Source organism: Amblyomma mixtum, chromosome 10 (genome assembly GCF_055824585.1).
Source record: "Amblyomma mixtum isolate Tamu chromosome 10, ASM5582458v1, whole genome shotgun sequence".
In the NCBI taxonomy this organism is placed as follows: Eukaryota; Metazoa; Arthropoda; class Arachnida; order Ixodida; family Ixodidae; genus Amblyomma; species Amblyomma mixtum.
Window position 1 is genome coordinate 74,148,608 of NC_143021.1, and position 24,727 is coordinate 74,173,334.

General features: G+C 44.9%; 2 protein-coding genes and 1 long non-coding RNA gene across 4 annotated transcripts in view; 1 reads left to right on the forward strand and 2 right to left on the reverse strand.

The window, feature by feature from the left end:
- LOC149326134 (glycerophosphocholine phosphodiesterase GPCPD1-like) overlaps nt 1–1,185 on the reverse strand; it is a 30,692-nt gene extending 29,507 nt beyond the window's left edge. For both annotated transcript variants that reach the window (XM_089563753.1, XM_089563754.1), the window contains exon 1: nt 826–1,185. In XM_089563753.1, coding sequence (XP_089419879.1) covers nt 826–918 — 93 coding nt within the window. In that variant the 5' untranslated portion in view covers nt 919–1,185. The remainder of the gene's footprint in view (nt 1–825) is intronic.
- Nucleotides 1,186–3,904: 2,719 nt separating this feature from the next.
- LOC149326135 (uncharacterized) lies at nt 3,905–6,853 on the reverse strand. Its single transcript, XR_016286359.1, has 5 exons — nt 6,245–6,853; nt 5,504–5,581; nt 4,322–4,411; nt 4,124–4,192; nt 3,905–4,035 (listed from the first exon to the last, which is right to left on the reverse strand). It is a non-coding gene; the product is annotated as an uncharacterized LOC149326135 (long non-coding RNA).
- Nucleotides 6,854–7,542: 689 nt separating this feature from the next.
- Nucleotides 7,543–24,727, forward strand: part of LOC149326136 (kinesin-like protein KIF23) — a 28,302-nt gene continuing 11,117 nt past the window's right edge. The window contains exons 1-8 of the mRNA XM_089564486.1: nt 7,543–7,560; nt 7,812–7,869; nt 12,439–12,503; nt 13,131–13,236; nt 16,548–16,684; nt 18,653–18,765; nt 19,164–19,328; nt 21,691–21,925. Coding sequence (XP_089420612.1) covers nt 7,543–7,560; nt 7,812–7,869; nt 12,439–12,503; nt 13,131–13,236; nt 16,548–16,684; nt 18,653–18,765; nt 19,164–19,328; nt 21,691–21,925 — 897 coding nt within the window. The remainder of the gene's footprint in view (nt 7,561–7,811; nt 7,870–12,438; nt 12,504–13,130; nt 13,237–16,547; nt 16,685–18,652; nt 18,766–19,163; nt 19,329–21,690; nt 21,926–24,727) is intronic.

Sequence of the window (24,727 nt, forward strand, 5' to 3'; positions counted from 1 at the left end):
GCAGGCTCAACACAGCAGCCTGAAGCAAGACAAATGAAAAATTTGCATGCACTATGATTCTGATGCAGGTTTGCGAATTCCCGGTGGCCAAAACTGATCTGCGGCCATATGCTGTGGTGTCCCTTTTGACAGTAACTTTTTGATGCTGGAGTTGACCATATGCTTTATATACTGCCCATGAGCACGCATATCATGCACACAAGTATGTGTTTCATGCACATGTGCACATCTCAGGACTCATGAAGTCAGCGCTGAAGAAACCCTGCAGTCTTAACATTCTCTGGCAAAGTGGCAATTATCACTGAGGCACGCACATCTAGCCTATGATATGTTTCAATAAATAACCCATTTGTGTGATTTATTATTATATGCATTATTAATGCTCAAAAAAAGGTTCACATTTCAGTTACAAAGCAGGTGCACAAAAAAAATAAAAAAACTTTGCTGCACGCTAGAATCCCTGCAGGGCACAGGTTTTCAAACAGGGCTCCCAAAGCACTAAATCCATGCATGACTGAAATTGCATTTTTCCTTTACCCACTTTATTTTGACACTAATCATAAGTACAGTGTTCCACTATACTGCCAGTCATTATTAACTGAGGAGCTAAGTGCCTGCATTCTTTTTGTATGCATGTTAGGCAGGAAAGGGCAGAAGCCAAGACACATAGGGTTACACAGCACTTCTGAAGGTGTTACAAGGATAAAACAGAATGAGGAGCCCCGGTATAGGGTGTCCTGCCAAAGCAAAACAGCTGCAACCAAACTGGGTTACTGTGAAAACTGCACATCTTACAAGACCTGAAACTCTGATCAGACAACTTACTGGCACTGGTTTCCTTGGCACAGGACACATATCCTCCTTGGTCTGAAATGGCTGCCACTCTGGTAGAATGCCGCTTCTTGCGTTTTTTGCCATCCTTCTGTTTTACACTGAGCGCAGCATCCATCACTTCAACACTGCTCGGTGAACTGCACTCCGGATCGACCGGTGCAGAGAGCCTGGCCTCAAAGCCATGCGGAGTAGACGTGCAGGCCACTGCCAATCTGCCATGCTGGCCTGCCATCTCTTCCAGTAGGCTTCTGTTGTCGTACGCCTCCACTTCATTCTACAGCGACGGCACAGAGATTATGAGATCTGGTAACGGCATATCGGCCTGCCTCACTTGGGGCTGCCTTGCATTCACAGGCTGCGGAGGACAACAAACAGACAGTAAACAACTTGCCTCTGATATGTAGAGGGAACCGTGTGAACACACAGAGCAGAGATTAGGGTGAGATAGGTTATTCAAGCATTTGTCTCATTTTCGGTATGCGACAGCTGGATTTTGTACTTTTGCAACACGTGCCTCAGTTAAAGTTGGGTGATAAAAAGTGTGGCTTGCTATAACAGTAACATCTAGCTACAGCAACAAAATTTCTGGTGATAACAATGCAAAACATGAAGACACCTGTCAGGTAGCCCGAGAGAGAGGAAAAAAAACTAAAGAGAGGAAAACCAGAGGGGTTGGCGAGAGAAAATAGGACCGTTGCTTGCTACTCCATACTACAGGGAGGGGGAAGGGAAGAAAGAGGTAGAGGGTAGTTGGAAGGTAGCACAATTTCCTCACAATGTCATCCCAATGATACAACTTTAATGAGTTAATTGAGGTTTACCTAATAACGCCCATGTCCACGCATGCACATGTCTCTTGAGCCAAATCAAAACTGTAATACACACAAGCATGAGCACACCTCGCATATTCTAAATGATGCGCATGTTTCAAGGTAAAGTCAAATGTTTTCACTCTCTGAAGAGGTTAGATTCCACTAAGAAGGATATGATTAACATAAGATTTACAAGAAACTCTTTCCTGTTACTGAATCAAAAAGGTAGGAGGACGAAAGAAAAGAAAGAAAACACTTCTTCATCAAGCAGGGAGAGTAAAAGGACTGGCCAGGCCGCGCACAAGGATGCAATTTTACCTTTATCAATTTTTTCGGTAACAGCCCCTCATCCAGTCTGAACTTTTCTGTGAGAGCTCTACGGTGTAGGTGACAAGCTACTATGGAGAAATATTCCTGGTCGAAGGCGATAGGGTTGCCTGAAAGCCGAAACTGTGAACAGAAAAAAAAACAAAAAGCTATGAACAGCCAGACTTAGTAGCAGCATGGCTCTAAGCTTAAGAGGCGTGGCACACATAAAGAAACTTTATTTTCATTGTCTGTCAACAACTACGGTGCAGACAATTTAAAGAGAATTAGGTGCTAAAACAAATTACAGACAGGTATCCATGCCACCGCACCTTACTTAGGCATTCCAATACATGACAAATCTTTCAAACGTATCCCTGCACCTATGTCTCTACATGGCTGCCCATACCCTCAAGTCAACAACAAAAAAATGCTTAAAAAAACACACCGGTAGCATCTCTCACAAGGCACTCTCCAGAACTATTTGAGCAGGCAGTTTAAATACCGGAAAAGGGGTATCATTTCATGCACATTACAGTACATGCAATAAGTAAAAGATTACTAATGCACAGTCAAAGTCACCACTAATCTTTTAAACATCCAGCTGTATGAAGTCAAAATCAGGATTTTACTGATCATGCAATGACTACTAGTGTTGTTGTCATTTTTACAATAAAAATTATCCTCTTACAATAGACAAGCAGTACAGTTGCTTGAAGCCAGTCAAGGAAGAGCTCTCTGCAAGGCAGCTGTAGGAGAGACCAAGCTCCCTCAGCCGCTCGATACCTGAAGGAGACTTTGAAGCACCAGCTGAATCCTGGAATAGACAAGAGCAATCAAGTACACCAACTATGCATGCTGTCCTCTGTCTTGTATACAGCAAGCCCCACATGGCACGTACTCTTACTTCTTCTTCTAGCAGCAAAAATGGCTATCACAAATTAGCACAACTCAAGATTAAGAGAGGCAAACAGATAGATCATCAAGTCTCAAAAAGTTTAAGCTGACCTATGAAGGTGGCCACGGCGAAGAGCTCTCAATCAATTTCAGCCTGCAAAGTTTCTTGATGCATGCTGAAATTCTAGTACATATAAGTTTATTTCGCACTAGCACCAATCAAAATATTGCCACCATTAGCAGGCATGCAGATGACTGTGATAATGTGATTTTGTACAAATGCAGCAAGGTCAAAGAGTGCCACAGCAATTTTTTATTTTTTTGTCTGCAAGAGGTGGAGCCAGACTCAAAGTAGGCATGCAGTATTAAGTAGGCTTGTAGTTGAAAAGATTTAACAGCAGTTGCCCTAATGGCAATGCAGGTGATCAGCACTAGCAGTACCTCCATGTGAGTTGCAACTAGTCGCATTTGCCACTTATGAGCACGTGGTGATTGTGTTTGTTTTGGGAAGGGTGTTTCATTTCACTGAAATGAAAATACACCGCCTATGTGCACAGGGTTGTCATGATCACGCCCATGTGGGATGCCCGTGTGGGTGTCACTCAGCCCCCCTCTTCCTGGTCAAGCTTGGCTGCATGAAATTAAAATGACTGTGAACACAAACATGCCTTCTCCGGGAACCTCTGTCTTGGTTTGGGAAAGTTCGCGTGAAGCGCAAGGCGCGAGCTATGTGCATGTGGTGGTCCCCCACGATGTGGCACCTCATGCACAGTACCACCATCTCCCTGGTCATGCTCGGGTGCGCAGATGCTTTTTGTCGACGATGAAACATGTTGACTGTGAAGCTTCGCTTTAACAGCTAGCATTGTAAAAGAATAACAAAATGATACAATAACTAGAAAATAAAACGTGAACAAGAACTGTAACTACAGCCACTGCATATTGTTGTACTGCTGTAGCATTCATATTTTTTATAATCACTAAGCCAACTGTTATTACATGAAATAAGGGAAGTAAAACAAAGGAAGTACACTTCTAAAAACTGGTTGCTCATACCTGAGGTGCTTTCAATAAAGTCGTTCCTCAAGTATAGCACGGTTAACGAACCACAGGCTCCTCTCCTTTGTATATTTATCTTCTCAAGAAAACTGAATGACAGGCTGAGCACTCCGATGTTCAGGAGGTACTGAAAAAGACGGAAAAAGTGGCATTCAGAGGTCACCCGATTGGCAGCGTTTACTGGCTCATGCTATGAAAAGCAAGTGATGTCCAACCTCCCCGCCAGAAGCATCAGATGTAGAATTATTGCTGCAGTCAAAATACTAGAGCTTTGGAGGTAAAGCCTGCAAAACAAATAAAAAAAAAGTGATTTTTGCACTAAAAAAATGCTGTGTTACATGCTACATGAATCTAACATACACATGCATTTATTATGCAGGCATGCACACTTAATATGGTGTGACATTATTTACCAGGCTATCATTTATGCCATCATAGCTGAAATTGGCCACTGTAATCTTCACCCATGGCTGTGGCACCTTACTGCGACTTCGGAGAACTTCCTGCACAGAGCCATGCCCATCCCAGAAGAATTAGTAAAAAATTTGATGCGACTCTTCACTGTGAGCCGTTTATGACAGCGGCATTTTAAGCTAACCAGGTATGCTCTCAGCTTCCAGCGCAAACATGGGGACAAAAAGTTCAGTCTATGTCATGCTAGCAATCTATAGCTAAGTGTTTAGCCATGCTAGAACGACGCGGCAAACTGAAAGCATCTGTAAGGTTAGCTCTATCATTATCAAATATGATATGCACGGTGTTTGTACAATAGTTTAGCATTGGTCCTATACTGTCCTGCAAAATTCTGCTCAAGCATAGGCTAACCAGCCATAAAGCCAAAAGTTAGATTTAGTTCAGTGCACAGAAACTCCGTGATAAATGCAGATAAACAGATGGCTTGCCTACATTTGTGAGAGATTGTAAAGGCAACCAGAGTAGAATGAGAAAATCACTAAAAAGAACACGCTCAAATCTACCAGACCTGTCAAGCCAAGAACATCTGCAATAATCAACGAACGGCTGGCAGGGCCAAGCTCCCCCCTCTCCCCTACCCTCACCCTTCATACACACATCCTGACTAACTTTAAGAACAAAAATGTCGGGGCCTATGGTCACATTAACAAAACAGTAGACAGGTGGTACTTCTTCACTATATTAAGTTTCATGTGCTGATTAAAAATGGTGCACACTGGGGGCTGCGCCCAATATTCAGACAAGGAATGACATGTGCTGGGACTGTCAATCACCATCACTGAAGAGATATTTCTTTGGCAAATCAGTGTTTCCAGCTGGAACACCAAAGAATCAAAGCCAACTAGAAGATGTGGTGGAACTCTCTTCAACTCAAGGGCCCCGCCGCAGTGGCTCAGTGGTTACAATGCTCAGCCGCTGACCCGAAAGACGTGTGTTTGATCCCGGCCGCGGCGGCCAAATTTCGATGAAGGCGAAATTCCATAGGCCCGTGTGCTGTGCGATGTCAGTGCACGTTAAAGAACCCCAGGTTGTCGAAATTTGCGGAGCCCTTCACTACGGCATCCCTCATAGCCTGTGTTGCTTCGGGGTGCTAAACCCCAATAAACCAAACCAAAACAAACCTTCAACTCGAGGATCTTCAGGCCGTGGAACTTGGACAGGTCGAGGCTGCCTTGAATGGTCTGAGAACTGTGAACAATCTGGAGTACAAAGAGCACATGATGTTCCAGACTCAAGCATACAACAGCTAAGCGCAGTATCTCCTTTGCTGTGACAGTATGACTTTACAGCAGCCAGGCCAGGAATCTTCTGAAGCAAGCTCAGTTGTTTTTTCGGAGTTGGAAGCACACACTGCACATGCCAGACTGAAGAGGGAAACAAGGATGGCAAGGGCACCCTGGCACACCTCTGTACAAGCTTCAGTTTAAAAATGGCATGTACTACACGCAGGTTGCATGCTGCCAAAGACAACACACATCACCTCTTACATTATGGCCACAGTTACTTCAACGTAGTCCCCTTCGCAAGGTCACTTTTTTTTTTTTTTCTTGCATATATGGCAAAGTTTATCCCTCCAACTAGCCCTAGGCCGTCTCAATAGCAGGCTTGACTCAAAAAGTTGCGGCACCATTAATTGGATTGTAAGAGACTCGGTACTGATAGCTGTCACTCCCTGCGAAGGTAGCTGGAGATAGAGAAAACCTGACACATCAGACTTTTGGCTTCTGTTTTTGATATCATGGATATGTGGGGCAGATAAACGACGCACTGAAGTATCAACCTGCGAGGGCACACGCACGCTGGTGCACAAGAAGAGAAGCAGGCAAAGCGACCATGCTAGAGTCGCGGATTGTTTCAAGTACCTTCAGAGAGCAAGTCTTCTGCATGAAGCCGTGGAGAAAAAAAGGCGTCATGGACAAAGTCCGAGTTTGCACTGCATCCCAAGGGGACATCGAAGGACTCACTCTCCTGTGCTCCCAAGAACTGACGAAATATATAGTTCAGCTCGTTCAGGCATGATGTGGTCAAAGTGAGCCGTCTCGTTCCGTTGAGCACCACGTCTCCTAGCAGGCATCAAATGCCTGCCGAGGGCATGAAAGCTTCACCGCGCTCCCTAAGGAAGGCTGCAAGGCGATGTATCCTTTCGCTCCTGCTCGTGTCGGGAGTCATTGTCATGCGTCCGAGCCAATATTGCGTATCAGTGAGCAGAAGGAATTTCATTCACGTTTTTCTTGGCCTTGTGCGAAGAAGCGTGCGAGTCAGCCTGACAGTGTGCGTGCATTAGAATCCTTCAAAGCTCGGCGTGTACTTCGACGACACCTCGTTTTAGTCCAGAGGATCATATTAGAACAAGTTCAGAAATACCTTGAGCCAAGCTAGCTTTAAAAAATCAGCGTTATTGGACTGTTATCAGCGATCGCACAAATGATGGGAGCGCGACAACAACAATCAGCTGAGCTGGCTGAGCCGAACGGAAGCTACCGAAGCTGAATTGGCCGTTGGCCGTAGAGGCGTACAGGCGTCGACTAACAAATTTTACATGAATAAAGTTGCATGAGTTGGTTGTTTTAAGTAAAATTTATTTATATAAAGTATAGTTTTTTATTTATAAAATTGAAAATATAAAAATTGCTTTTTTTTCTTAAGAACAAGATTGACAACAAATATTGGGAGTGCTGGAAACCATGAGTCTAGCGCCGGGGGCGCTGATTGGCTGACTGCACTTCGACGCATTCGGCCATCAATTAACCGTTGATGCGCGTAGTTCAAACCTTTTCAAGCTGAGAGTTGGAAACTGCCAAAGCGTTCGATCGACAGTATTAAGTGTATTTTTGGGGCAGCTTAACGTCGTGTCTGGACATGAATCCTGGGTAAGTTACCCGCTGTTTTTTCGTTTCTGTTCGGAGCGAACGTTTCATGCGGTTTGACTGTTAACCATAACTTTTTCAAACTGAGACATATTTCAAAGTAAGGAGTGACCCCGTCAGGATATGGTGCGTCTTTATTGCAATAGACGCATACTAACATTATAGGGTTATCGTTTCGAATGGCCGCACCATTCTCATGGAACCGGCATCGTTGCCGCGTCAGGAACGCGGCCATACGTCACTGCGCGTTTACCTTGGTTCGCTTGCTTTGAGCTCTTTGCCGGCTAAGGTTCATGTGGCATGACTTTGAAGTTGGTTACCGAACTCGACGCACGAATTTGGGTAACATGAAGTGCTTAATCCGTTGTCCTCCACCTCATGGCGTGTGTCACCAAGCAGTGTTTCCTGTGTATTTTGCACGTAGGAGGGGTACAAAGCGACGAAGGAGGGAATCATCCCGGCCGGCTTCTGCAGAAGCGCGTGACCCGGTGGAGGTTTATTGCCGCATACGCCCCCTGCTCAACCCAAACGATGCCCCTGTTGTGGGAGTCATCGATAACAGGGTTGTTCAGTTAAAACCGCAAGAGACAAATGGCCAGGCAAGAAATCCTCCAAAGCAGGTAAGCGGAACGAATGGAAAATTGGTTGTATTGTTGCAGCACTAGAAAAACTAAATGATCCTAGTCATATTGGCTCTGACAGCAAGTGTTGCTCTCTTCTACCTGCTTGTAAAATTCACTGATTCCCTACTCTTCTGTGTACTATGTAGATACTCGATAATTAATCTGGATTTGAATTAGTGGCAGGCTGTAAATATGTGCGAAGTATAGTTTGACAGCTTGAGGTTGTGAAGTTGAAAGTACCGCCGCGGTGGCTCAGTGGTTATGGTGCTCGGCTGCTGACCCGAAGGACGCGGGTTCGATTCCGGCCGCGGCGGTTGAATTTCTTTGGAGGAGAAACTGTGCGATATCAGTGCACGTTAAAGAACCCCAGGTGGTCGAAATTTCCGGAGCCCTCCACTACGGCATCTCTCATAGCCTTAGTCACTTTGGGACGTTAAACCCCATAAACCAAACCAAACCGAAGTTGAAAGTTGGTTCCTGAAAATTCTGTTTGCTCTACCCAGCACCTCCATCCGTTTTTTGGGTACCCATGTGCCAAATAAAGTTCTGAAAATTAGAAAACAGGCGCATTGATCAGCTTGCATTCGCTTGAACTTTCAAAACTGATGTAGTGCCCCGCAATGCCACCAGTGTTCAAGGTGGCATTTTATTGTCTGCACGGCTTCCCATCTGGGCGGTACATTACTCACTTCATGAATCTGAGTGTTACTGGCAGTTGGACTGTCATGGTGGGTGGCTAGAGATGTTAATACCCAATGACAGACGTTGTTGATGTTTCCTCTGCTACACTGCACAGTTGGTCATTGTAGCAGGACACTCGGTGCCCTGTGTGCATTGTGCCATTACATGCCTGAGCGATCATATGAGTTATAAAAAATTTCCTCTTTGCCAATTGTCAACTCCAGTGTCTCGCACAGTGTCAGTGATGACCCCTTTTCGACTGCGCCCTTGCCTCTGACATTATACTATCTAGAAGAGCTCGACGTAAACTCTATTCTCCTTGGATTAATGGAGACATCATAATCTTATGCAAGCAGAAGGAAGAGCTGTTTCAGGGTGCCCAAAGAGCCTGGCTGCCGGCCAGCTTTCTTGCTGCCAAAGAGCACCAGAGCGCTCTGAGGAATCAAATTTGGTTGGCTCGTCGAGCGTTTATGGAACACATTGCTGCTCAAGCAGCAAAGAAATGTAAGCTTTTCTGGGCGTATGTCAACTCTCATCAGAAGCAATCTTGGTGCCCCTCCTTTCACACTGATGGTGAGATATTATTCTCCTGGTGGCATCCCGGAAGTATTGAGTAGCTATTTCTCTTCCATTTGGATGGACCAACCCATGCTTGGGCCTGATCTGGCATAGTTTCTTGAAGAGCCCTTCCCAAGTCAAGTGCCTACTTTGTCCTCCGACTACTGACGTCATGCAAGGTTGCTCCTACATCCGACCATTTCAGAGCCCTTACCCCGATGGAATTCATCCCCTGCTCCTTCAATGTACAAAGTGCCTCTTTTATAGCACCTATATTATGCCACAAGTTTCAGCGCGTTGTTGATTTGGCAGTGGTTCCTTCTGCATATAGGGGTTGCGTGCTGACCTCTTGTCCTCCTACCGCCCAGTTGCATCTGCGCCTATCGTGTGCCGCATCTTTGATAGGATCCCGAACAAGACACGTAGGCACCTGGAAGATAATAGCCTTCTGTCACTCACCCAAGATGAATTTCTCCAGCACTGCACCTGCAAAACTACTCTTGATGTGCTGGCCCACATAGTTAGTGCCCACTTCCTTGACAAGCAGATGCCTTGCAAGCTTTTTTGGCTGGATTTTTCATGCACTTTTGGTCATTTCCCTCACCATGTGCTCCTGTTCAGCGCTGCAGCCAAGGGGCCCTCCGGAACTGTTCTCTTGGTTGGATTCCTTTGTCAGCGGCAGAACTCAGTACAGCGTATTCAGAGGATCCGCTTCCACATCTAGCACCATTTTGTCTGGTGTACTCCAAGGCGGTGTTCTGGGCCCTACTCAATCTTCACAGACAGTATCACTGAAAATCTCTGCTGTCTTCATGCTGATGAGGTCTCATTACTGCAACCCATTTCTTAGCAGACTGTTCGGCTCTTCAAATCGATCTCAGCACCTCTCATTCCTGGGCCCAGGAACACCAGTTGCCCATTAACATTAGCAGGTCCTCTACAGTGACTTCATCAACCCTGCGCTGCACTCACCACATGCTGCCAGTGTTGACCCTTGGAAGCCATCACCACCATGGCATTCCTTGCCACTTGCACGCTTGTCCTTTTCATCTCATTCATCACCTGGCTTATGGCAGACATGCCTCCCATTGCATTGTGGGGCCTTTACACTGCCTTTTCCATCCTTGAGTACTGGTGTGCAGTTGGGCTAGCCCGATCTGCTTCTTATCGTGTCAGCTTCGCCAGTGTCCAGCATCACGCTGCGTATATGTTCTATCTCATCTGCGACCCTTCTCCAGCATATCTTCTGGGAGGCCCTCTCCTCCAGTGTACTGCCTGACTGCACCGGATCAGCAAACGCTTATTCACTGCCCACAGCCCAATGGCCGGAGTGGCTGTGTTTAACCGCTTCTGGCATGCACTGCATGTCGTGAATCTTCCTGGCTCTTCTTTGCCATCTCTGTGGTGACATTTTTCTGCCACCTGCTCCTTCCCCTTTCATGCCTCTGATGTCCCAGGTATTGTGAAGGGCTATCGTAGTCTTTCATCTCTCTTCTGCTCCTCATATCCAACATTCCATCATCCTGGGCCCCAAGACAGGGTCAGCAAGCCTTTGCAGCGTGGGCAGTACTTACTGCCTTTTGCTAGTCATGCAAGCCTGGGCCATCCGTGAAGAGTACTGAATAAAATTATTACCAGCATTCATATGTGGACGGCTGTAAAGTTCAGAGCATTGGTCAGCTAGAAGTCCGAGCGAAATTCGGGACCAATCCACGAATGTAGACAACCTCTGGATACTTTACACAAGTTTGTATGTGTTATGTGTGCACAGCCAGTGCAATCCGGCTAGCGTCTTTCCAGAAATTCCTCTGTTCTTAATGATGGGCATAACACGGAATTCTTGTGTCAAATCCTGGTGCTGCAAACAATCTTTTGCAGACTGTTCAGTATATCTTACCTGCTGAAAGCCCACAGAGTGTTCGCAAAGCACTCCTCTGTTGCGTGCTACTTTCACTTTCAGTTCTTTCTTGTGCTTGGCAAATTAATCTGAACCTGAGTTGAGATGAACTCCGAAGCATTTTGTTGTGATCGTCAGTCATACACAGCCGCCCTGGAGAAGCCGCTCAACTGAAAGGGGTTGTGCCACTTCCTACACCATCACTCCTCATCTTGACTGATTAAACCATAGGCAAACATTACTCATTGTCCCACCACATGCACTAAGCAGGTTCTGCACTTGGGCTAGGCTCTTTGCATGAAGAGCAATGTCATCTGCAGACATTAAAGCAGAGCTCTCCTGTACCACAGGCTGCTCCTGTTTCTTGTGCTGCCTCGACTAACCATGTGCACTTGTCAAAAGTCTGGAACCCAGAGGGGTTCCAGGCTTATCGACCATGCTGTGTTGTTCGTTGTGCATCCTCGGAGTTCCAAAACTCTTGAAGATGAGATGAACTGTCGTCCTCCCCCGCCAATAGTGAAGACTTCTTTTGCGTGGTACAAGAGCCCCGGCTTAAAAGCAAATTCCCCTGGGCTGTACACTTTGTCGACTATACAACATGAACCTGAGTGTTAGGCAGACACTCCTGCCAAAGTTGTTGCTCAGTGAAATGAAACATAAACAATTGGGTGAGTTGGTCAGACATGCCTCAGTTACAACTGGCTCAGTGGAAAACAAGGACATGAAGACAACTCACACAAGGTGCCACACTGGTGCTTCATGTGTGTTGTCTGCATGACCTCATTTTCTGCTAGTTGTCACTAAAGCTGCAGTAATGCCACACCAGTCCACCCTGGCTGTTAGGTCCACGTACAGGGACCCCTCCACTGAGGCCTGGTTCCTGCAGGGTTTCCCATGGCATAGACCTCTGCACACCTTCATAGGCCTTATTGAGGTCCAGAAATGCCACAGTGCTATGTAATGTAGGTTCTAGTTCAGCTCCGCAAGACGAAAGGTTGTTCTTTGGTTTTCCATCAAGGGCAGAGACCTGTCTGGAGCTTGTCCAAACCGCTCGTCAGCTCTGCAGACTTTAGTAGCCTTTCTCGGGCTACTTGTGCACACATTCATAACAGCGCCTGCACTGACTATTACACTGCAGCTGACTGTTGTCACCATTGTGAAACGAAAAATAGTTTTGGGGACCTGTTAGTTTGCTATTGGATGGCAAGCTTGAGAGATTTTGAATATGCATATGCCACAAGCTTTGTGGGCTTGCCATGTTTGAAAAAATTCTTGGCTCCTGCTGCAACGTAGGTGTTCTTTGGAAAATAGTGTCTTCTCAGTGCAGAACAAGCACCTTTTTTTATAGTACACCTATGCTTGTAGTAAATTGATTTGCCAATTTCAAATTAGTACCTTTTTCTTATGTTGACAATACTGATTATCCCTAGTGAAAAGCAGTGGATTGACAAGGCTGAGACCCCTGACTAGTGCTGTGCTGCAGTGCATTTTTGAGGTATGTTCAGTTTGGTTGACATTGCTATCTATTCATCTTTTCCGTTCCCAAACCGTGCTGTCATGGCACTATGGAATCGTGTAACAAGGCTGTAAATATAAACTTTGTAGAGCCAGGTGCCTTTTCCCTGGACTGAATTATTCAGGACACCATTCACAAAGGTTTGCCCATTCTCAGATTGTGGTAATGCTGCAAACACGTTTCAGTGAGTGGGACAAAGACATTGACTTTGAAATCTGCGAAGCAAACATGCAAAATGGCTGCGCATCGTTTGGGAGCCAAGAAAAATTCATGATGCCTGAACCAGTTGGTATCGGGGTTGATATTCTACTGCGGCTATACTCTGTTGCAAAAGTGCTGAGTGCTGCTGATGCTAGTCAATAGCTGTATGTCCAAATTTTATGCCTAGAGAACCTCCTGAGTGACACGGCACTTGCATATTCAGTGCAGTTGCTGCCATTTTGGGCACTTTATTGATGCATGAACGAACATGTTATGAACCTGTCATAGTGAACACGCTTGATCCCAGATTGTTTACAGCAGAGCTGTCCTTTATGATGTACAATTTAAATAAAGCTGATTGTTTGAGACAACCTAAGTGACTAATGGTGTTTTTTTTTCTTTCAGTACAATTACAGATTCAAGTATTTGTTTGATGGAAATGCTTGTCAGAAGGAGGTTTTCAACCACGTTGGCCTGCCCCTGGTCAGTGATCTTGTTCACGGAAAGCCTGGTAAGCTTTCTCAGTATTCAATATTTCACATAGCCAATTGAATTGTGATTCTTTTTCTTTCTTTGAATTATGATGTGTTTGTAAGGCTTGCTTAGCATTCCTTTTGTTGCTGGAATTGCTGAGATTGTCTCCTCCTCTTTGATGGAGGTCTGCCACCCTGAACTTCATTTAGCAACGTTTAACTTTGCGAAAACAAAAAGTCTTGTCTTAACTACATGTGAGGGAAACAGACAGGTTTCTGCTACAGCTACTAAAATGTCTAAAGCATATCGTGCTTTTCCCTTCTTCTGTCTGCATCAGTGGATTTGTTTGCACTCACTACAGCCCCTAATAAAAATCATAAATTGTAACTACGAGGGTAATCCTAAAAGTAAGGTCTCCAAAGCACTGGCGCTGCTGAAAAACTATTGACGCTGCTTCAGGCCACATTGCTCTGCTCACTGCTCCTCCTCTCCCGAACAAGCTCACGCTTGTCCTTCTGGGCCGGCCAGTCTGGGCTCGGCAGCCATCTTTGTAAGGAGGTCCGGCTTGTCACTGCCGCCAGGTGCGCAGTTGGCGCAGTTATTCGGGTTTGGAACGCGAGAGCTCTTCAGTATGCTGAAATTCATTACCACTTGATGGAAGTGTAGGTATGCTCGTGCACAGACGCCAAAAACGAGCGCAAGTGTTGTACGGAGTTTACTGCTGGTCACACTGCAATTCATGATGAAGAAAGAAGTGGCCGACCTTCAGTTTCTGACGACACAGTCGCGAAGCTTGAAGACGTGATGTTGCAAGATCGGAAGATTACTCTCGTCGTTCTCTGCATTTTGATTCCTGAGGTGTCTTGAGCTACCGTGCGTAGGATTATGGCTGAAAAATTGGAAGATGGGAAGGTGTGCGCTAGGTGGGTCTGCGAATGCTCACACCAGACCATGAAGGGCAACGCGCCTGCTCTTCCCACGAATTTCTTCTGCGTTACGCAGAAAAAAACAAGAACTTTTTGGACTCTATGGTTAGCGGTGAGGAATCTAGGCGTCCCACTTCCCACCTGAGACAAAAAAAAAACGACGTGAGTGGCGACATTCCTCTTCGCCTTAGCCGCGAAATCGCGCAGTCTGCCGACAAAGCCATGAAAACTGTTTTTGGGACTGAAAGATCGTATTGTTGGTTGACTTTATGGCTCTTTGGGGCACGATAAATGCTAACAGGTATTGTGGGACTCTGAAATAACTCAGACGCGCGGTTCAAAATCGAGGAGGAATCTTTAACAAGGGCGTGAGACTTCTCCGCAACAAAGCTCGCCCCGATGTCGCTCGCCACGTTGTCATTCTCCTGCAGCAGTTCGTAGGAAAAATCATCACTCACCCGCCCTGTTTTACGGACTTGGCATCCAGTGACTACCACTTGATTCCAAAGTTAAAAGAGCATCCAGCCGGAAGGCGCTTCTAAGACGATGGCGGAGTGGAAGCTCAGCTTCAACGCCTCCTGAACGAGATCGCAGTGAGCTGGTATGACAAGGGCATACAAAAACTACCCCAGTGCCTAGAAAAATGCATCGACTGAATTGCCGAATATGTGGAAAAACAGCAGGATGTTCAACACTTAAACGGATATATGACTTGTTGAAAATTCACGTACTTCTGCGTTTCTAAAAGAATAGGTGACCTTATTTTTTTGATGACCCACGTATAAAAAAAAATTGCCAGGCAATCATACAATGTGATACAAGAAATATGAGACAGTGTCAAGCTTCAGCTTTTCAGCATTGCTGTAGCTTAGAGGGATCTTGTTCTTGGAGGGAATTACGCACGTCCGAATGTTTTGGCAGCAGGGACAGAACTGAGCTGGCGCAATGCGAGAGCTATGATGCACGCGGTGATGGCACTTTGCCTTTGGGCAGTACTTCTGTGGTGCACCGTTCTGTACTCTGCCACCACTGTATTTGCATTGTATAAAGAATAGGAAAAAGTGCAACATTGTTTACCAGACAGAGAACCATAGCCAAAGAAAAGCTCTCAAGTGCTTCGTTTTACTGTACAAACTAGCTCCTACTCAAGCTGTATTGCATTTCGTATTTTCTTTCTTGCTGGATGTCTATAGTAGTATACCACTTGCTTATCACCCCTTGACTGCAGATTGCCTGCAGACTTTTGTGTGTTCACTCAAAACATTACAAAATATCAGTGATAATTGTGCAAGTAAAACCCCTGTTAATTAGTATTTCATGGGACTGGAAAAAAAATGCTTGAATTAACTGAGTGTTTAATTTCTGAGGACCAAATTATAGAGAAATATGTGCAGCAGTAAGTATTCCTCCTACTTTTGCCAAACAGTGCAATGCATGCATGCTGTGGGATGAACCAATCGCACACATGTTCTCTACCCCTGCACACACCTTGCTTATCAGTCAGCGATGTGCATGCAAGGAAAAGAGAAAATGTCGGAGCATCCTGTTGTACATTCTTGACTAATGTAGCGATGAGTGCGCTGCCTTTGCAATTTTGCTCGACAACAGCGTCACTTGGACCCGCCGTGATGGCTCAGTGGCTGTATATGGTGTTTGGCTGCTGGTCGCAGGTGTGATCGCGGCCCCACAATGGCCATACTATTTCAATGGGGGCGAAATACAAAAGATGCCCGTGCACTGTGCGATGTCAGCGCGTGTTAAAGAACCCCAGGTGCTCTGAATTAATCCAGAGCCCGCCACTGTGGCATCCCTCAAAGCCAGAGTTGCTCCAGGACATTAAAACCCCTCAGTCCACAGTACAAGCCAAGGCTGCCTGGTGCTATAGTGGCCAGGTTTTTAATCTGCCCACTCACCATCATTATCACCTGGTTGCCGTGACTGAACGGAGTTTTTGAATTCTCATTTTTCTTAATGATCGAATTTTCCAAAATTGTTCAGTTTTTCTGAATTAATTATCCGATTTTTTGGACTCAACGAGTTTTTTCTCTTGGTATGGGGGGTATAATGCCATGAAGCGACACATGGGCTTTGAGCGATGCCTAAGTGGAAGGCTCCGGATTTATTGAGACCACTTGAAGTTCTTTAAACTGCTGTCACACATCGCATAGTGTGTGTGCATTTTTACATTTCGGCTCCATTGAAATGCGGCCGTTTTGTTTGGGATTCAATCCTGCAACCTTGGGGTCAGCAGCTGAGCATCAAAGCCACTGCAGCAGGCACTGTGTGAATATGTACCTGCCGCATATTTACACGGGAATGAATGTGCAGTTTAATGTGTACCAATGTGCTTATAGTTCCTGTGCTAGAATATCATATTGGATAGCATATGTAAATTTTTCATTGGGAACTTTTGTTCTTCCAGGGCTTCTGTTCACTTATGGAATCACATCATCCGGCAAGACCTATACAATGACTGGGAATCCTCAGGATGGAGGCATTCTGCCACGTTGCTTGGACGTCATATTCAACTCGATTGGCGAATACCAAGCCAGGAAATACGTAGGTTTCCTTTGTTGTTCAGTTAAGTGGTTCTTAAAAATGTATTTTTACACCGTGTATGCAGTGTTGGCTATCATGGCATGGTGGTAAGCTTCAGGCTTCATTCTTACCGTCCATGTTGTTTTCTTTTTTATTTGCTTCAATTTTGGGAGATCAATTTTTTGCATTTCTTCCTTTGAAATCATCACTACTACAGCTAGGTATCATATCTGCATCCTCATTTTCAGTAGTATATTGGTACACCTGCTGACACATCATGGTAGTTAGCCCTTTGAGTGTCACTTACGTACTTGTATGTTTTGAACTTTAGCTCTACTCTCTTTTTTTCTGCTTTCGGAAATGTGCACCGGAACACATAGCTGGCCTGCTTGGGGCATTCCCATCATCTATTTTATCCATCTAGAAGCTTGTACTTTCATTTCGTGCTTGTGTTTTCTTCATAAGCTGAGGTGCACTGAGTGACCATGGCCATGTCTCTCCAAGGGGGCTTAGTTGCTCGGCACTATCTCCACGCGTGCAACTCTTGAAAGGTGGTGGAGAATGGCTCTGCCATCTCTTGTAACTGTCTAGAAGCTTTTTTTTTATTATTCTCGCCGCGTCCGCTATGTCACGTTTAGTGTAAGGAGCGTGTACCGCTGCCTTTCCGCGGGCTCGTTCACCACTATCAGTGGCAGGAGAAGTAGTTGCACTCTTCTGTCTCTCTTTCGTCTTTCTCTCACAAGTTGTCACTCTAGCTTTGTGCAGGCCATGGAGAGTGCTTCCTCTGTGTGCACGATTGCTTTGCGATGGCTGCCTGCACAGGTCTGACACTGGGGGTGCGTCACTCTTGCGAAAAACCAGGCAGTGAGAGGGTTAGTTACGCAATTTCTGATAGTAAGTGCTTTAATCTACACCTTTCATAGACAAGGTAATGAACTGTACTTTAGAACTTCATTTCTTTTTTGTGTGTGTCTGTGAATATCACCTCTAGCATCTATACTGAGCAGCTGGAGAAGCAGAACCAGTAATGGCAAAAGTTTGTTGGCAGATTCGCTTTTTAACAGCATAAATTTGGCATCGCATGGGTGTGGCAGCTCTCTTGTGATTTCACATTTGGTGGCCAACAGTGGATGTGAAGTTAATAGCACGCTAAAGTGTTTTTGGATGCATTCAGTAATTGTTGCTGGCAGAGAATGGATATGAAGCTTGTGTAATTTGCAGGCTGACAATGTGTACGGCTCGGCACATTTTGTGATGCCTAAAAGGTGCCTTGGGGCATTGGAACACCTCTTGATTGAGCGTCTGAGCATGCAAAATACTAGCTGTAAGAAACAGGTATTTAGTATGCATGGTGTAAGCCTCCTCTATGCGTGACATTTTGATAGCACTGTTTTTTAGTGAATCTGCTACCTGGAAAAAGCTTTAAATATATTTCATGGCATTTGGAAAATGTGGGGAACTCTAGGGCAATTTTTATTTGCTGTAGATGGCAAGCTGGGCGAGTTGGGTGATGTTCATTTTGTAGGAAAAAACAGTGCAAACAGGGACACAGGACCAAGAAAATCGCCTGTGTTGTGTGCCTTTCTTCATCCTGCGTCTTTTGCCGTGTTTTTTTTTTTCTACAAAGCAGACAGTATTTCTTTCATTTTCTCATGACTCACTTTGTGCAAACTGGGAGCTGATACAGCTGCTACTCACTGCAGCAAAAAGTATAGGTCCTACTGCTACTGGTAGGCAAGATAAAATGAAGGCATTTTGAAAGACCAACAGCAGAGCCAGGGTGATAGCCTTACAATGTGAGCGATCTCTGTAAGTAGGTAGTTTTTTTAGCGCCTGTCAGATACATCTTAAATGCTGTTAAACTGAACTGACATACACAGGGGATTGCAAAATGTCCTCCAGGCAGTTTCATCTCTGGTGAAAAATTGCCTCCTTCCGCAGAAGATTGTTGAATGTATTGACCTTGCCTGTTCTGCACTCTTCTCCCAGGTCTTCAAGCTGGACAAGCAGAATGGCTTCCAAACGCAAACAGTGGCTAAGGCATTGGTCGAGTTCCAGCGCGAGACAGTGCCTATGACACCCAAGGCACCAAAAATAAGAAGGTATGCGCAATAATATGCTTCATTATTTTTGGCCGCACTGCTGTCAGGCGCACATGTGATCGCAAAGAAGTGATGTAATTGCTTTTTACAAGCAGCTTTGTGGCTGGAGTGGTCCTGGGCCTAGTGTGTAAAGGACACACCTGGTGGGAAGTTGACGTAACGCTTTGTTCGGTGAAGTCTTCTTTCCCGCCATCCTTAGTCTTGCCAAGCTCTCCCGGCTCTTCTTCAGCCTGGCTTCTTCTGACCTCAAATGGTTGTTGTGAATTCAAGATGCATGCATGCCCACAAAGCAACTGCACAGCTGTTAATGTACTGGAATGTGCATTATTCACATTTGTGATTGCTACTGTGCCACTTAATGGTACACCTTGCTGATGTTGACAATATTTTAATTTCAGGAGGGATGACGATGGAGTGGACTGGGCTGCTCGTGCTCATGAAACGGGCAAAGTGGAAGACGTCGACCCTGATACGGCATACGCAGTATTTGTGTCATACATTGAGATCTACAATAATTACGTCTACGATCTCCTGGATGACAATCCAATTGACACTAACACAAAGTGAGCGCTTTACCTTACCCATGTTCATCATTGTCTTAAATTTCAATTACCTTTGCTTTGGGCATCTTTATTTGCATCTCTTTGTAGCATATTGCACCAAACACGTTCAGTACATTCAACCAGTGTAACCTGATCCGTATTTTGCTTTGCACTTACTATTTGTCGAAACCAACTGCTAATCTGTTTGTTTTAAAGGTGCATACACCTCTTCTTGATAATTTAAAATCTATGCTACTAGCTATTTCATGTAATCAGTACCAGCAGAAACTGAGACTATGTAAAGTGACAAAATGTGCCTGTCACGGCAGCATTGAGCTTTGTTAGAGCATCCTTTGTCACTCATCAGTGTTGAGGCATGAAGAGCACATGGTGGCTATAGTCAGTGGAAACAGACAAGGGGAGTGCTAGGTCACAACTGACCACATATAAGCGCTTGTCATGTTTGTTTTGATGACTATCCCTTATTCCTTCACACTTATTTCTCATTGAATCATCTCCAGCTTGCTATATGCATGATGCAATGCATTCTAGGCTAGAACTCTGGCTCCCCTACAGCTTTTGCTCTTTCCAGTCCAATACATTGAGAACCAAAACTCCACACATTACTGGGAAATCTCACTGAATTGACCTTGAATCAAATAATGTTGAAATGTTGTGACAGAAGCCAAATATTAGACTTGTTCCACAAACGTTGCTTGCATTCAGGGCGTAAGCAACAAGTCTGTAGTTGCAAGAGGTGGGCATTTACAGTACTATTGAGTCACCCATACCTCTGCTGTCTGCGATAAAAGATTGTATGAGTGTCATCCTTTGTGGAAATGCATAAAAGTTCAGAAACCAGATTTAAAGACTTGACTTACATTATAATCTTGTTAATTTGAACTGATTGATTGAGAGATGTAGAGTGGATGAGGGAACAAACACGGGTTAATGACATCCTAGTTGAAATAAAGAGGAATAAGTGTGCTTGGGCAGGGCATGTAATGCGAAGGCAAGATAACCGCTGGTCCTTAAGGGTAACGGAGTGGATTCCAAGAGAAGGCAAGCGTAGCAGGGGGTGGCAGAAGGTTAGGTGGGCGGATGAGCTTACAAAGTTTGTGGGGGAACGGTGGCCTATCCCACTTATCCTGGCTGACAAGGCACAACACAACGGCTCGCTTCTGGCTCCACACTGAGAAGCCACGCACCAGTAACCGTACCAGTCAGTCACATCAGTGCTTTGAACACATGGCCCAGCATTCAGTGCAGGGCCTTGCTGCATCAGCCTTCCGAATAATTGGAACAAATTTTTTGCTTTGGAGGGTCTACAGTGTGAAGAGTTTTTAACCTAAGCATTAATGTACATGCTCATTGTCTTATCATAAAGTTTCACTGTTAGTACTTAGGGCTCCACTCACAAGCTTTGTTTTTTAGGCACCAGGACCACAGCACCATCCTTGTTGGATGCTTGTTTGCCTTGCCTTCGACACCACTGAATTGAAGCATGTGAATGATTTCCAGCTGGGTGGCTCATTTTAGTTCACATGCCAGGCATTCATATGTACTTATTTTGGACTTGCATTCAGTGTTCACAAATGTTTCCTGCTTACCTGAACAGTTTATTTATTTATTTATTTATTTATTTATTTATTTACAATACCCGCTAAGGGCCCTCGTGCGAGGGTATTACATAGGGGGGGCGATACAAGCATAAAAATATGGCACAGGCATCTGAAACAAAATACACGTAATAATAAATTAAAACTAGTAATGTACACAAATAACACAACAAACAACGCAGAAAAAGATAATTAGTAAATGCGCATAATACAACAAAAAATACCAAATCTGTTAGTCCATGGTTTGCTTTAACGAATGCTGAAACGATTGTAGGTTAACCTCAGTAGCTATGTGTGATGGCAAGTTATTCCAATCTATTATAGTGCGAGGAATGAATGATTTCGCGTAGAGCAATGAACGGCATGTGATGCGTTTTATTTTGTTATTGTGGTCGCGGCGAGGAAAGACTGCAGGGTGTGGCAAAAAGGAGTCGTCGTGGAGGGTGGGATGGTGATACAGTTTGTGAAGTAAGGTTAGGCGAGCGAAATGGCGTCGACATGATAACGGTTATACAAACACATGGTTATACAAAGAAAGCTGTGTTTAGCTTTGAAGAGAACAACTTGGCTACGTGACTCAAAGAAAAATGCTGTGCTTTTTTTGATGCTAGCAGATGGTCGCACAGGCCTGAACAGGTTATGTAGTGTACCCATCCACAACTGATCCGTCATTGCGCTATCATCCTAAGTCCATGTGGCACTAGCCATTGGGCAGCCATCCAACAGTTCTCTGTGGTTATTTTTCTTTTCCTCCCACTATCCAGGCAGATGCAAGCGAAGATGCTGCGAGAAGATTCCAAGCGTTGTGTGTATATCTCGGGGGTGACTGAGACTGAAGTGAAGAGTGCCGACGAGGCATTTGAAGCCTGGTGTCAAGGCCAGAAGTCCAGGCACGTGGCCCACACAGCCCTCAATGCGGAATCAAGCAGGAGCCACAGTGTCTTCAACATTAGGCTGGTCCAAGCCCCTCTTGATGCCCATGGACAAGATATCATACAGGTACATTTTTGTTCTGTTGTTCTATGATGCCGAATCCAAATATGCACACTGTGTATTGATGGTCGGACTAGTGACTCGCTGAAATCTTCCCTAATCACTCTCCTAACCTACAAATTATGGTAGACTCCCTTTGAGGCAAGCACAGCTGGATGCTGGAAATCTTGTCAGCTTGTAAGGCACTTAACACCCCAGATGTCAAGTCGGGTGAGAGGACATCAGCACTGTTATTTAACTGTAAATGAGATGGCATAAGTGATGAGTTCACCAGGAAGCATTAGATAATCATTCTGAAGGTACTGTTTTCGGATACGCCTTAGAGTATGCTTACTCAGCCGAACAGTTGCTGCGGGTTTTAGCCTTTTCTCGTAAAATTTATCTCGCACAGGTCATCTGCCGAAGAGTGCTCACAAACATCATGCTCCTAAAGAAACCAAGAGACCAGAATGTGGCTAATAAAATGTTAAAGGCCACCCAGTACTCGCTGTAGCTCTTATAATGGTGGAAGAATGATTTGCGCTAACTTATGCAGTTTTGCTCTTGACCATGCAAGCTGAATGTGTCTTTGACTCCGTTGCTTCTGCTCAGCAAAGAACGGCAATTTTAAATAGGGTTTTTGGATTGGATTGTCCACGAGGACAAAAAAAAATGATGAAATGCAAGTCTAAAATTTCTTTGCATCACCAATGAATCTGTGGACAGGTATGTGGTCATCCAAATGAACTAAATTTCTCTGGCATTTATTGCTGTAGGGCAAGTATTCGATAATTCCAAATATGCAATCGACTAGTTTATGTGATATTTGATTCGATCCAAATGTTTGGTACTTGAAATCTCATATAGGCAGATACAACTCAAAGACAAAGCGGCTTTTCCCCGTCAAAGAACTGACTTCCATCCAATGGGGGCCAATTTTCATGACCTTGCAGCGTGACAGTGCAGGGAGTGGCAGACGAAAGGGGATAGTCCCTTCCCTGCACTGTCACGCTAGCACGGTCTAAAGAATCGATCGACGCCATTGGCTGGAAGGGGGTCCTGCGACGGGGAAAACTTTGTTCATGGGTTGTATCCGACTATAGTATTAATCATTTGTCTCGTGTGAGCAGCGTTTACAGAACCCTTGCTCTGTGTGGTTTTGGTTCAGTGTACCCCCTCTGCGATGGCACCATGGTGCAAACCGACTCCACGGACACTTCCTATATGCAATTCCATAAGATCTTCGCAGGACTGTGAAAGCTCAAGAAATCCTTAGCCGGTCAGGAGAGCGTGCTAAATGTGTCACTTCTTGCCTCGTCTGCTCACGTCGTTTGCAGATATGGTTGAAAAAGGGAAATGAAGAAACATTAGTCAGTTTCAGATTAGGGTATGCTTACGTATGCTACTTATGTATGCTAAACGGAAGTATTTTGTGAGATGTTACTGTTTGCCATACGCTCACTTTTAGTTCAGCGTATGCAAAAGCATACGAAACGATAACCTAAGCCTATGGCACCATCTCGTTTCTTTAGAAAGAAAACCACTTTTGTAAGACATTATTTTTTATTCCTAGGAGTGGCCTGAAATCCCAATGCTCCATTTATGACCAGTGGAAGTGCTGAAAAACCCAGTGACACGAATTCACTCTGAATTGAAGAGTACTGCTTCGAAGCGCGTCACCATTTTGGGAACTTTATTTTAGTATACAAAAGCGTCAACTCTGAGAAATAGCATACAAAATATGAGTGCACTCTTACTGTGTTTCTAGATGTCAAGACAAACCAGTGACATGCAGTTTAGCAAGTTCCCTGCAGTAAAAATTCCTTGTAAGCCTTCGGCAAAAAGCTTGCATAAAGTATACTACATTAGTGCAGAAGGGCTTTTTTTACATGAAACTGGCATATTTAGAATCAGGACACAAAAATACGTGTTCCTTGATGATTTCAATATTGTGACATAATTTTTTTAAGACCCTCTTCCCCCTTAAGGCTCAATTTGAAATAGCGTTTGGTGTATGCACACCTTAAAGCACACCGTCCCTCGTGCCTCATATGTCCATATTGCACTGGCACTACATTCTGCAGCATCGGCACACCGCCTCTGCACTCATCGCAAGGGACTACTGAGAATGTTCGCGCCACATGCCTGCATGTAATGCTGCACTGCAGCACACACGAGCAGCCGTGAGTGCGACGCCCAGATCTGTAACTGTGTCTGCGCTACCTGCAGTGCACACGTACATGAAATGAAGGACGTGCAGCTCCCTCGACTTTTGCATGATGAGTCCGAGCTGGGTGTAGCTGTCGCAGTTGCTCTTATCAGTGCGAAATTCGCCAATCAAGTGCAGTTGCGTGAGCGCGAAGCTAAAGCTACAGCACGAGGTGCATGGAGATGGGTGCCTCTTTCAGATGCCTCAAGAGGGATAGCACTGGTTGCAGAGGCGCAGGATATGTACGCGCAGCAGGTGTCCATGAAGTAGCTTCTTCAAAGCAGGTGGAGGTCCCACGAATGTCCCACAAATGTCGCAAATGTCCGACAAATATGTCGACTTCGTCGGCAGGTCGACTCCTCCAATTTCCGATGGCCAGTTTTGCAGAAAGTCAGCACAGCCTGAAGCAGTGTTGCAAAGCTGTGATGTACTCTTAGTTTGTTTTTATTTTCAGAATACATGATTTTGAAATTGCCTATTGTGTCGTTCAACCTTTTTTGTGCACCAGAAGCATTCAAAATATTCGCTTCGAAATTATTCAAAGAAAATTATTCCCTCAGGCCTATGTAGACTCATACATTGGCTATATTTCTCAGATCTCTCAGAAATGTGGATTCTGG